This window comes from Eurosta solidaginis, chromosome 4 (assembly GCF_040869045.1).
Source record: "Eurosta solidaginis isolate ZX-2024a chromosome 4, ASM4086904v1, whole genome shotgun sequence".
Lineage (NCBI taxonomy): Eukaryota > Metazoa > Arthropoda > Insecta > Diptera > Tephritidae > Eurosta > Eurosta solidaginis.
In genome coordinates, this window is record NC_090322.1 from 224,346,920 (window position 1) to 224,361,249 (window position 14,330).

General features: G+C 40.4%; 1 protein-coding gene across 2 annotated transcripts in view; it reads right to left on the minus strand.

Annotated features, from left to right (window-relative positions):
• LOC137251022 (alanine aminotransferase 1-like) overlaps window positions 1-14,330 on the minus strand; it is a 55,396-nt gene that overhangs the window by 18,295 nt on the left and 22,771 nt on the right. For both annotated transcript variants that reach the window (XM_067784868.1, XM_067784867.1), the window contains exons 2-3: window positions 3,208-3,395; window positions 2,409-2,643 (exon numbers count right to left, since the gene is read on the minus strand). In XM_067784868.1, coding sequence (XP_067640969.1) covers window positions 2,409-2,643; window positions 3,208-3,245 — 273 coding nt within the window. In that variant the 5' untranslated portion in view covers window positions 3,246-3,395. The remainder of the gene's footprint in view (window positions 1-2,408; window positions 2,644-3,207; window positions 3,396-14,330) is intronic.

The window sequence follows — 14,330 nt, forward strand, 5'->3', positions numbered from 1 at the left end:
GTACCATGAGGAGCTTGGGGTCGCCAGAGCCTCGTCTGTTAGTGAAACAGGATTCGCCGCGGATAGGTGAGGTTGACAATTGGGTTTGGAGAAGCTATATATTGCGCTGGCAACCTGAAGGATTGCGCTACACAGCCCCTTCAATCTGGTATATTAGTCGCCTCTTACGACAGGCATACCTACCGCGGGTATATTCTGATCCCTTAACCCGCTGGGGGGCTCTCAATTCGTTCGTGACATGGAGAAAAAAGTCATTGAGGTACTCCATTACATTAAAAGTCATCACATACAGTAAAAGACTCAAAGCACAATAGCGGCTGAATTCTGTAATTAAGTCTCATCTCAAGTCTCTAAATTTGAGATTTTCCCTTACGGCCTGATTCTGAACGTTACCGGTAAATTTGTAACCGGAGTATTATGTCACCGAAAATCATTACCAGTACTTTTATTCGCGATTCTTGCCCAGGTGGTAACGCTGTCATCTCGAAACGAACGATACAAGGCATGGGACAGCTGATTATAAACTTTTTTTATTTGATTTGATACATCAACTTCCGGCGCGTACGATTTTGACATTTGTCCATCGAATTTACAAAAACAAAGTACATGCAATTTTCATTTATGTTTGTAGGTATGTCACCATGCTGCCACCTTGTATCGTTCCGCCATGCCAGTGTCTTTGGGGAAATTTAAAATAGAATAAATACGCGTGTGTAAACAAACAATAAAAGCGGCAAAATGGAGATGAACAAGTACGTAAATTCTGTGAATATTTTTGAAAGTTCTCAGTAAATTAATAAATGCATATAAATTATAGGAAGTATGCACGCACTACCCAAGCCTAGCATTATACATGTTGTTAGCAACACATTTTTGGTAGGAACCATGCGCCAAAAAAATGAGGCAACAAAAAAATCGCACGCCAAATGGAAGCGATGTGGCTTGGTCATCCTTTGGCATCAAATCTTCGATTAGCATCTTACACGCTTCCTTGGGCAAACGAAAATGACGCTGGAATGTAGCACAGGGAAGGTTCATGGGATCACTATTGTCCCGAAGGCTCCTCAAATTGTGCCTTCTCTCCAAAATTTTATCCTCTTCGTCTTAAATAAGTAGTAATAACAATAAACTAGACATTTTGTTATATATATCTTTATATATAAAAATCACGTGTCAAATTGTTTGTCCGCGATGGGCTCCTAAACTACTTAACCAATTTTGAATTTGTTTTGCACCCCGTGTGTAGTTTGATCTAACTTGAAATATAGGATATGTTATATCTGAGTTTAAAGTCGCAATATTATTTTATCACAATTTTTTTTTATATGTTTATGCGTAATAATAAAATGTTATATATACGCACCGGCACTCATATTTTCAGGTGGTGCGGATATACACGGAAGGTGTTTAATTAAAGAACGTGCTTATCAATAAAAAATATTATAGCGAATGATATCAAGTATAGCACATCACCAGGCCCGGCGAGAGGGGCGGGAATGGGGGATTACCCCCGGACCCGGGGTTTCTGAGGGGGCCCGCGATTTAGAACTACTAAGTCATTTTTTTTTTTAATTCAGGAGAGTCTAGGTGTTCCATGTGCAGTTTGTAAGCCGAATTTCAAAAGCAACGAATATCTGCATTTCGTTTTAATTTTATAGTGAAGTGTGAAAAATAAAAATCTATATACATATATAAAAGGAAAGGCTAAAATGTGTGTTAGTTGGTCGCCGGTATTTTAGTGGGTAAACAATTATCCGGCTACTTTCGTGGGCAGAATACCAAAAGGGTGCAAAAGTTGCCAAATGAAGAAAGTTGCCGTGGTGAAGAAAAATGTTAGCATTGCATTTTGTCAACATAACGTTTGGGTGGTATTGTGGCTGAGCTTGCGAAGACGCCGTTCACACTTTTGTATAGAAACTCCCAAAGTATGTAGGATCGAGCCTCAGCGGCGCCATATAGAGTTCGATGTTTTTTTTTAAGTATTTTCTGTTTTTTAATTTTTTCTATGCTTATTTTATTTTGAGGAATAAAAAAGAATATTTAAAGCGTTTTTCGCAAATAATTTTCATACTTTTTCTGAAATTTTCATGTTTGTTATCTGCCCCGGCCCAGCTCACAAAGTAGTGATTGCTTTTGTGAGGCGGGAGACAGCTTATAGAATGACAAATTGTCTCAAAAGTGATTTTCACCACAAATAGTCTCTGATAGTGACTAGAGACGGATTACTGAATTCAGCAGTAGATCTAAATAAAGGTCGCAGTGCACCGAGGCCTAACAATAATAATCGCAATAACTAATACAATTTGGTATTACATTTTGCTGCTACTTTTGTGTTCACTAATGTGATAATATGTTCCCATAAATATTGTTCTCGAGGTGAATAAAATATTCACCATAGTACATCTCACCTGCTGCAATTCCTTTTCAATTTCTCCAGCACGTATGACCAATGGGCCACGTACAGCATACTCCAATTCAATGTAGTTTGGATTAATGTTATCCAATGACAGGCATTTGCTTGTTGAAGTTGACGAATTTTGTGTTGATGAAACGGACATTTTTCGTTTTCCACTGATAAATGACGCTGCGGTGAGCTTACAATTCCGGCTGGTATTTGCTTGTGCAAGATTCACTAGTAACGCACTAAATCAATTCAAATAAAGGCAAAAAGATGTAAGTTTATGTTTATTAACTTTTGTTTTATTCAATTCAATATCTACATTCACTATCACTTTATTTATCTACATATAAGTATGCCAAAGGAAAGGAAAATATGAACTACGCAGACGGTCGCGAATATGGTGGCAATAACAGCGAATAAGACTTGGCACAATGCTTCCAACGCCACTCGCACAACTGGGCGTTTTATCTGCGAGAAATAGCCTAAAGTAGGTGATGATTTGTTCGGTGGACGGTTTTCAAGTGCAGAACGATTGATGAAGATAGCACACAAAATCAACCGATACAAGCGGTGAGCTAATAAATCATTGTATATGTACGATTAAAGCTATTTAAAGCACTCATTTAAAAGCAAATTTGAAAAAAGAAAACACTAAACCGGTGCATATAATCACATGTCGAGACTAATTACGAAAACCAACAATGAGCGCGGCACTAATTCTATGGAATGGCAAAAGAAAATGTCAATTTTACTACAAACAAATTCAATAACGCGCTTTTATACAGACAAAATTTGTGTTTGCTTACTTCCATTGGCGATATGCGGCAGCGCTAATGCGATTCATGATGATTATTGCTGTGTTTTTGTTGTTGCTCTTCTGTTTGCTTTTTTCTTTTTTGTAAAAAAATTAAAGTTGAGGTTGTTGTTTTTCTAGTTATATCTAGTGGTGGTTGCTTGGTTTTTGTTGTAGTTACTTTTATTAGGATTGGAATCGCTAAAAACAAAAACAGAGAATACATGAAAAGAGAGAAAAGCTTTAGTGAGAAATTGAAAAAGTGAGCAAATATAAAAGCGTAGATATGTATGTATTATAAATTGAGTATAATTGTTTATTTTGAAAATTTTTTTGTTTTATTACATACACCGGTTACTTATGCCATGACATTTAACGCTTCTTTCTTATACACCCTCTTGACAGTTAACGAATGTGTCGGATATCGAAAAAATGTCACAATCAAAAAGCTTTTAGTTAAGATTCAAACCGTTGATTGGCTTAGCGGCACCTGGCAACGGATGTTCCAGAAGGCTAGTAAATTTTGAATTACAAATATTTTGGTATTGATTGCATCGCTGCATAGCAAATTTTCATTACGCAATGCAACAACAAAATACATGCGAATTCACCTTGTAAAAAATTTAGCAAAATGCATACCCATTGCCTTTGCAGATGGCATAAATTCGAACAGCTCATATCCCCTGCAAGAACATTTTCAGTTAATTTGACAATGGTCTCAATGGAAGTTTTTACGCGTTTATAAAAAGGCATTGAGGTAAAAATCTAGAACAGGGGTCGCCTACTACTACGCGTCCAAAAATATCAGGAGAGGTGTAAAAAGATGCATATTGACTTCTACAATAGCCGTGTTTGTTTACATCCATAGACGTTTACGCTTAAACTTTATATGGACTGCTAAGCGTCAAACTTTAAATGCACCTCTGAAATTGCCACGCATAAAATTTGTCCTACTAAATTTCAATACGCATTATACTCGGATGTAACTGAAATATGTGTCTATGTTTCACCTCAACACTAATTCTATATTTCACCTATAAAAATTGTGCGTATCCACTATTCATCGCAACCGATTCAGCTATATGCTATAAATTTTATTTTGGCCCACCAGAGATTTGTGTCTCCGATTTTAGGTACACCCTGTCCTGTAGCTAGTTGTTTAACCACTGCCGCTAGATGGGTCTCCTACGCATTATATAAGCGAGGATAAGCGTTGTTTTTACGCGCAAACATAAAATACGCTTGTAAAAAAACACGGCTAATAATAACCCGAAGGCGGAAAAGAAAAATTGTATCTCTGTCCGGAGATATTTGCACTTGAAGTTGGCAACTTTCATGTGGTTGTTGTTCTGCACTGAAAATAATTGTGTTCAAAGAGACTTCGAACGGATTTAATTTTTATCCCACCCCATGGGTCGACCGGCCAGGGTAAAAATACTATGAATCCCACCCCCGGTTTCGGACGGGCCCGGGGAAATTTTTCGGGGTTTCTAATACCTTGTGAACCAGTTACATTTTTGGACGCGTATTAGCAGTTGACCCCTGTTCTAGACTTTTACTGAAATTGATAAAAACAAATAGGCGTGTGTGCTTATATGCATAACACCTTCTTCCATTTTAAAACATTGCGCACAAAATCGTATAAGGGAACGTACCCAAACTAGGTGACCCATTTTCTACAACTTTTTATCCCCCTCCCTCCCTTCGGTGACCATCGGCAGTTTATTTTAAGACCCTCCTCCCCCTTTAGTTTTCACGTAGTAGTTCATAAGTATGATTTTAAATTACTTCTTGCTAATTTAAAAAAAATTTATTTGATTTATATTTGTTTTTATTAATTCGGCACCCGCCGCGTTACGCGAAGCGTGTAACCGAACATTACATACTCAGCTGAGAGCTTTGGAAATAAAATAAGGGAAAATCACCATTTAGGAAAATGAATCTAGGTTAACCCTGGAATGTGTTTATATGACATGGGTATTAAATGGAAGGTATTAAAGAGTATTTTAAAAGGGAGTGGGCCATAGTTCTATACGTGGACGCCATTTCGAGATATCGTCATAAAGGTGGTCTAGGGGTGACTCTAGAATGTGTTTTTACGAAATGGGTATCAAATTAAAGGTATTAATGAGGGTTTAAAAGGGAGTGGCCCCTAGTCGTATATGTGCAGGCGTTTTCGATATATCGACCAAAATGTGGACCAGGGTGACCCAGAACATCTCTGTCGGGTACCGCTAATTTATTTATATATGTAATACAACGAACAGTATTCCTGCCATGATTCCAAGGGCTCTTGATTTCGCCTTGCAGAACTTTTACAAGTTCCTCTAATTAATATGGTAGGTGTCGCACCCATTTTACAAAGTTTTTTCTAAAGTTATGTATACTTTCTGTCAAAAAACCAAACCAATCACCGTCTTTCATCCTTTTTTTGTATTTGGTATAGAATTATGGCATTTTTTCATTTTTCGAAATTTTCGATATCGAAAAAGTGGGCGTGGATTTCGCCCATTTTTAATACAAAGATAAATTTCACATGGATTGGTAAATTTTTGTTCGACTTATGGCATTAAAAGTATTCTAGATATATTAAATGAAAAAGGGCGGAGCCACGCCCATTTTGCAATTTTCTTTTATTTTTGTATTTTGTTGCACCATATCATTACTGGAGTTGAATGTTGACATAATTTACTTATATACTGTAAATTTTTTGTTAAAATTTGACTTAAAATTTTTTTTTAAAAAAAGTGGGCGTGTTCGTCATCCGATTTTGATAATTTTTATTTAGCACACAGGAGTAACGTTCCTGCCAAACTTCATCATGATATCTTCAACAACTGCCAAATTACAGCTTGCAAACTTTTTAAATTACCTTCTTTTAATAGTGGGCGGTGCCACGCCTATTGTACAAAATTTTACTAGTTTTCTGTTCTGCGTCATAACGTCAACCCATCTACCAAATTTCATCGCTTTATCCATCTTTGGTAATGAATTATCGCACTTTTTCCGTTTTTGTGAGCTCTGCTCAGCTGAGTATAAAAATGTATTTAAAAACATATTCGAACAACAACTTAATTTATAAAGTCTTTTTCCTTTTTATTTCTTTTCATTAAGCCACTGGGATACATCGTAGATTACACTGGTCAACAACATTTTTGTACATGGGTCGTGCGTATATTTTTTTTATTGCTTTTGCACCCAGAAATGAGAATATGAACATAAAAAAGTTTTTGATTTGGTTTTGTTCGAAAAAAATGAGAAAAACGAAAAACATGAAAATTCATCAAAATTTCACATAGACTTGATTTATTCTAGTATAGTAAACATCAATTTAAGATTTATTCTCATAAATTGAGTTTTAGAATACAGTTCAAATGTTTAAAAATGCTTTTTCCTGCTTTTCCTGCCATATTCGGTAACATTTTCTCTTATTAACGTCCAAACATAGTCCCCCATCATGCTTTCCGTATACCCAGCAAACACAGTTTCTAACGTTAGAGAAATATTGTAATTTTACATTAGAATTCTAATTTAGTTCTCTAATGCATTTCGAATCGAAAACTAGTTTAGAATTCGACTGTAAAATGATTCGAATAACACCAGAAATGCTGAGCTCAATATTTAAGTACGGTTTTAATTTATTATAATAGAAAAGGCCTTTGAAATATGTTCATTCTTAATACATAAGCTTATAACCAAATAAAAGTATTTGATGTAATGAAACAATGAAAATTTCGCTGATTTTAAATAATTGAACTTAATTGCGCATCTCTTCAAAATTCTCATTAGAAACCCATTAGAAATTGACGTTAGAATTCGATTAGAATTCTAACCATTTCCTCGATATCGAGAACGAAGTCCCCTTTTTGTCGAGAATGCTATAATTCGCGACAGTTTCGCAAATCGTCCTCTAGCCTTCTACCTTAGAGAGGTAGGTAGGTTGAACTGGCCGGTCCATGAGGACCTCACATAGACTGATTGAGTCCGTAGTGTTACCAGAAGTTTGTTTTAACGACCAAACTGAAAAACCCTATCAAAAACCAGGACCTATGTTATAAAATAACTCCGTCCTCTTGGCAAATACTAGAAGCTTCCTAGGACTTAAGCCACTTGCTGCTTCTAGATCTGACAGCTGTATCACTCCTAATAGCTGGAGTCTTAGCCTGGCAAGTGCAGGGCACGAGCACAGAACGTGCTCGATCGTTTCCTCCTCCAACCCGCACTTCCTACACCTGCTATCACTGACCAAGCCTAATTTAAAGGCATGTGACGCCAGAAGGCAGTGTCCAGTCAGAATACCCGTCATGAGCCTACAGTCCTCTCTTTTTAATGATAGAAGCAACTGTGTTAGTCTAAGGTTGTAAGACCTACACATAATCTTCGACACTTTACAGCCCCGCGCTTGAACCCACGCCTTTTCTGCTTGGTCGATCATGTCCACCTCTCGCCTTCGCTTAATCTCGCCCAATCTAATTGGGACGTCTACGGAGCAAGCTTCAAGGGATGCGCCCTTTTTAGCTAATTCGTCCGCTTTTTCATTCCCATCTATTCCCATATGCCCTGGGACCCAATATAGATGTATGCTTCTCCCTGTCCCGATTCTCTCCAGAGACTGCTTACACTCTAACACGCATTTAGATGCTGTGCTATGCGAGATTATTGCCTTAATTGCTGCTTGACTGTCAATATAAAAGTTAACACGGTTGCAGCTTAAGCTATTCTCTTCCAGGGTTTCTACTGCTTTGGTTACGGCTAATATTTCCGCTTGGAAAACGCTACAGTAATCCGGCAGCCTGTAGGATCTGCTTAATTCCGGATCAGCGCAGTATACCGCAGACCCTACTCCTTCCACTATTTTGGAACCATCGGTGTACACATGTATCGCCTCGTCCGCCATCTGCGCACCCTTGCGCCAACCGTCCACCTCTATTGTGGCCTTAAGATCTCCCTCAAAGTGCAAGTAGGGAATCATGTAGTCTGTTCGTCTTGTGACTGAGGACGCTATACTACTATGGCCATATGGTCGGCGCTCAAGCTGCCCCGAAGCACCGAGCCTGGTTGCGGTCGTTAATGCTTTGTTCTTTGCTACCAGGTCTACAGGTGGAATGTGCAGAATGGCATACAGTGCAGCCGTCGGGGTTGTTTTCAGGGCTCCCGTAATGCAAAGCATCGATAGTCTGCATACCCCCTCTAATTTTTTGAGGTATGTTGTTTTTTGTGTGGCTTTCCACCAAACAAGAACTCCATAGTATAGAATAGGGCTTACAATCGCTGTAAAAACCCAATGAGAAAGAGAGGGCGATAGGCCCCACGTACACCCCAGCATTCTTTTACATGCATAGAGTGCCGTTGAGGCCTTCTTGACCCTCTCCTCCACGTTGAGCTTCCATGACAGCTTACTGTCTAGGATGATTCCTAGATATTTTGTGCAAGGTTTCTCCTGTAAGGTCACCGCTCCTAACTTAGGCCTGGTCCAATTTGGAACCTTGTACCTCTTTGTAAACAAGACCATATCCGTCTTCTCCGCATTTACTTTCAGCCCGACATTAGATGCCCAGGTATGAATATCCCGAAGCGCCCGATCCATCAAAGAACTAATCGTTGGAAGGCATTTTCCACTTATGACAATTGCAACGTCATCTGCGTAAGCCGTAAGTTTTACGGGTCCCTCATCGAATTGCCTGAGCAGTTGGTTGATGACCAGTGTCCACAGCAGAGGTGATAGCACCCCTCCCTGCGGCGTGCCCCTGTCCACTGATTTCGTGGCCTCGTACAATCCCCATTGTGATGTAATCTTTCTGCAATTTAACATGCAGCCGATCCATCTGATTAAGGCAGGATGTACTTTAATGTAATTAAGACCATCCATAATCGCCCATTTTGCAACATTATTGAAAGGCCCGGCAATGTCCAAGAAGACTCCTAGAGCATACTCCTTATATTCCAGGGATTTCTCTATGCTTATTACCACCCTATGCAATGCGGTGTCTACCGACTTGCCTTTGGTGTACGCATGCTGTGTTGTGGAGAGCAGCTTTCCATCCACGTTGGACTTTATGTACACATCTATCAGCCTCTCAAAGGTTTTGAGCAGAAATGATGTTAAGCTAATGGGTCTATAGTCTTTGGGATACACGTGACCGATCTTCCCCGCCTTTGGTAGAAAAGCTACACGAGCAGTTCTCCAAGAGTGCGGAACATGATTCAGTCTTATGCACCCATCGAATATTATTTTAAGCCATTCCACGACCGCCCTGCTTGAGAATTGTAGCATGGCCGGGAATATACCATCTGGGCCCGGCGATTTAAACTTAGAAAACGTCTTCACTGCCCACTCGATCTTGGTATCGGTCACCAAGCCCGGCACCACTAGCTCCGTGATCGAAGTGTGAGTGATGTCTGCTGGTTCTTCTAAACCGTCTCCCGATGGGAAATGTGTATCGAGAAGCACCTCAAGGGATTCCTCACTATCACGTGACCATTCCCCGTTCTCTTTCTTTATTAGTCCCTGGACTATGTTTCCCTTTGCTAGGACTTTTTTCAACCGTGCTGTTTCACTGGAGCACTCTATGTCCGTACAGAAACTTTTCCATGAGTTTCTCTTCGCTCTGGTAATTTCACGCTTGTAGATCCTCAGTAGATCCCTGTACTCGTCCCGACACGCTTCGCTTTCCGCGGTCTTTGCGAGTTTAAACATTTCTTTTACCTGTCTTCTTAGAAGACTCAGCTCATTGCTCCACCATGGCGGCTTTGCTTTTCCTCTGAATCTTCTTAGAGGGCAAGCTTTGTTATACGCAGTCATAAGCGTCCTTGTTAGGAATTCATTCGACTCCTCCAGTTCCTCTACATTAGCAACCTCTTTGGGTTGTCCCAGTTTCGTTTCTACATGTTTCTGGAATTTAGTCCAATTCGTTGCCTCAGGGTTTCTAAAGGTTCCTCCCTTCTCTACCCTCTTTAGTGGGATGCTGAAGCTTATATACGCATGGTCGGAGAAGGATGGTCTATCGAGAACCATCCAATCATACCTTGATATATCACGCTCGGAGCTCAATGTAATATCCAGAACATTGCTGGATGTTGGACCAATGTATGTAGGAACATTTCCCCTGTTGGCTATCTGCAAATTGGTTTGCAGGATGTAACAAAATAGAGATTCGCCTCTCTCGTTCGTATCTGCTCCTCCCCACGCATTGTGGTGCGCATTTGCATCTGCGCCTATGACCAACCGCCCTTTGCGCCCTTCCTCCTGTACTAGCCTTTTGCACTGCATCGGTGGAACCTCCGCAGCATGGGCCATGTAGCAGGACGCCAGGATAAATGCCTGCTTATTCTTTTGCTCAACGGCCACCGCTACGAGATCCTCGGTGGTGTAATTAGGCAGCATATATGAATGCAGCTGTTTCCTTACCATTACTACAGCTCGCACCCGTCCTTCCGTTTGTGCGTAGTAAACGCCAAACCCGCGCGCGCTAAGTCCAGAAACCTTTCCTCCCGATGAGAGCCACGGCTCCTGGATCAGCGCCACGTCAAACGAACCCTCCTCAAGGGTTAGGAGGAGTTCGCTCGACGCCACTTTACTGTGTTGGAGGTTTTTCTGTAGGACTCGCAGCACCATTGGGCTGTTTGTCCCCCTCCAGCACCTTCGTCTTGACGTCGTCGTCCTCCTCTTGCCCTTTTGGTTTAGAGTATTCGAGGCCCCCTTCAGCCCCTCATGAATGTTGTGCCGTGTGTTCCCCTGTGCGAGTCACAGCACCATTTAGCGGTTGGTCCTCTTCTAGCACGTTCGTGGTGACGTCGGGGACCTCCACCTGTCTTTTTTCCCTTAGGCTTCTGAGGTCCTTTTCGACTTCGCCCACTTCCAGCGTATTAGGATTTTTATCCTCGGGACTTCTTTTCCTGAGTCGCATGTAAATTTTGCCAGTGCCAAAGGACATTTTGCCAAGCTGCGTGTACAGAATATCCTCCGCCTGCTTGTTTATTTGGAAGATGTAGAACTGACCATCCTCGGTAGGCCGAGATACAGTAAGTACCTTCCAATCCTGTGTCGGTATGTTCGGATTCTGATTCTGCAGAAGTCGCAGTGTATCCTCCGACTTCATCACGCATGGTATCCATACCTTAACTTTTGGTACCGTGGGGATTTGCGCTTTATCCACCACCTCAAACCGCGCGTTCGTGCCTTGCCTTTGGAGGTTTGGAACGACTTCCTCCAGCCACCGCAAGCTCGCGATGTTGTCGCACGCTATCATCTTCACACCATTATACCATCCCCCCGAATCAAAGGTTGGAAGGGGCTTACTTGGTTGTTCCCGCATCATCTTAAGCATTAAGCTAATAAGCTCCCTTTCCACAGATCTCCACCTTTCAGTAGTCATTTGTCCGAACGGACTGCTACGATCAACCAGCGCCACAGTCAGTGACTGCTTTGCCACATCACTCATCTTCTCGGGAAAAGCAGGAGTCTTAGTGTTATCTCCCTTTAGAACCTCCGAGAACACCGGAGTCTTCGCGTTAACTCCCTTTAGCGCCTCCGAGAAATACATTAGAATTCGATTCGTCTTCTACTCGTTTACTAACCTAAATGTTTGTTGGGTACTGGCCTTGGTAGCATTTCTCAAACTCCATTATATCTTGATGGAATCGCTCCCCGTGTTCTTCTGAATAAGCTCCCATATTATCTTTAAATTTATCCAGATGTGAATGTAACATGTACATCTTTAGCGACATTCTACATCCGATGGCGGAAAATTCGTAATCATGCCAGTTGTCAGCTCATCATAATTTTCATCCCTATAAGAAAGCCATGAACTACTGCCTTAAAACTGTTCCACGCTAGTTTCTCCTCATTGCTAAGTAGGTCAGGGAAAATATCGCAGTTCATAATTTTTTTTATTTGATGGCCAACAAAGACTCCAGCTCTAATTTTCGCCTCTGATAGCTTTGGAAAAAAAATCTGCAAATATTTGATAGCTTTACTCAATATTAAGAGCCTTCACAAATTGTTTAATAAGACCCAATTTAATATGCAATGGCGGCATCAATATATTTTTAAGATCGACAATTGCTTCATGTTTAATATTAAATCTTCCCACTCCATACTCAGTACGTTCAGGCCAATGTTTTTGGCGATAGTGGGCGGCATCATTTCTGCTATCCCATAGGCAAAGATAACAGGAGTATTTGGTATATCCACCTTGCATTCCAGTAAAAAAACAAACTATCTTGAAGTCTCCAATAACTTCCCACTTGTATTCCGTATATTTGATTGCAGTTAATAGCATTTTAATACTGTCATAATTTTCTCTGAGATGTATGGAATGTGCCAGTGGAATAGATGGAAATTTGTTCCCATCGTGTAGTAGAACTGCTTTTAGACTTTTTGTTGAGCTGTCGATAAAGAGGCGCTAATCATTTGTATTACAAGGAATACCAATTGCTGCAAATAAACCTTTCACGTCATAGCAAAAACAGAGTCCATCTTCCTTACTGTAGAAACATGAAAATTCTTCATGACGCTTTCTTTGCCGAGATATTCGAACATCAGAAGTAAGTAAATTTCGTGTTTAAGCCGCGATGCTAATAACTCTGCTTTGTCTTTTGATAGATTTAAGTCTCTTATTAAGTCATTGAGATCTGGTATTCCTGGTTCAAATTGAGGAACAAATTCGGAATGTACGGATGCAGATGAAGTCGGTGTTTGAAAGCTGCCTTGAGGGAATAGCTGCTTTTCCAACACAGGTGGATAAGGTACAGGATTTTGTTCCGAATGTGGTACTGGAGCGGATGTCGATGGTAGTTCCGGATATATTGTTTACCTTAAACGTTTCCCTTTCAGTGGTTTCACTACACAAAAATAGCAATCAGTGTCATGATTACTCGGTTCACTCCAAATCCTCGACACTGCGAACTTCATGGCTCTTTTCTCACCCTGGTACCAAACTATAATAAAACGTAAAACATTTCATAACAATTTCAGTTATTATGCAATTATATATATGTAGATATATGTATATATATATGAAACAGTTAGTACAATAAAAAAGGGAAAATAAACTCACGCTCCAGAATGCTTCTGCAAGAGTTACATGAAACATGTGGAGCCCATTTTTTGTCCGGGTTTTTAACAGGTAGACCGAAGTAGACTAGGTAGGTCTCGAAAATCCTTGTGTTTTTAGTTAAATCAAACTTTTTCGATGCATCGCTGCATCAGGTAGCTACCCGCCGCCCTCTATCGACCGAAATAGCGCGAAAGGACCTACATTAGCCTGGTGCAAAAATGCAAACTTTTCAAATCGCTATAACTTCTACAAAACCAAATATTTTTGATTCGTAATTGCATTTTTTTTATAGAATTGACGATAGAATCCGAATATATAGGGCAAAACCCATGTACAAAAAACATTTTTTTTTGTTGACCTGTGTTATGGGAGCAGTGGCATCAGGAGTTTCCTCAGACGTGATTATTTTTTCCTTGTCGACAGCCTCCATGTCTATCCACTCCGCGCTTTGCTCGACGATACATAAGATCTCTTTTGGTCTCCTGGAGAGGACATGCAGAGGTCGCGCGCGAGACACGTCGTCCACTGCATTACCGTGCACGTTTTTCTGATGATTTTTCATGGAAATTTTTGACGCGAAATAAATTCCACAAAAATATTGCAATATTTTCTAGAGAATGTTGACTACGTGATAAAACCCCAATCCCTCCCCTCCCCCCTGTGAACCGCCCCCCCCTCACCTAGGTGTTGCCACTCAGAATGTTTCGCGAGGTTGCCACCCATTCGAAATTAAAAAAATTGCATGAGATATGCCGATATGGGTATCAAACGAAAGGTATTTCACTCCGCATTACAATAGCGACATCTTTGATTAGGGTTGCCACCTATTCGAAATTAAAAAAAATTGCATGAGATATGCCGATATGGTATCAAACGAAAGGTATTTTACTCCGCATTACAATAGCACATTTTTGAGTACGGTTGCCATTTAGAGTTGCCACCTATTCGAAATTAAAAAAAAAATGCATGAGATATGCCGATATGGGTATCAAACGAAATGTATTTCACTCCGCATTACAATAGGCACATTTTTGAGTAGGGTTCCCATTTAGGGTTGGGGTAGTTAGACGAATAGTAC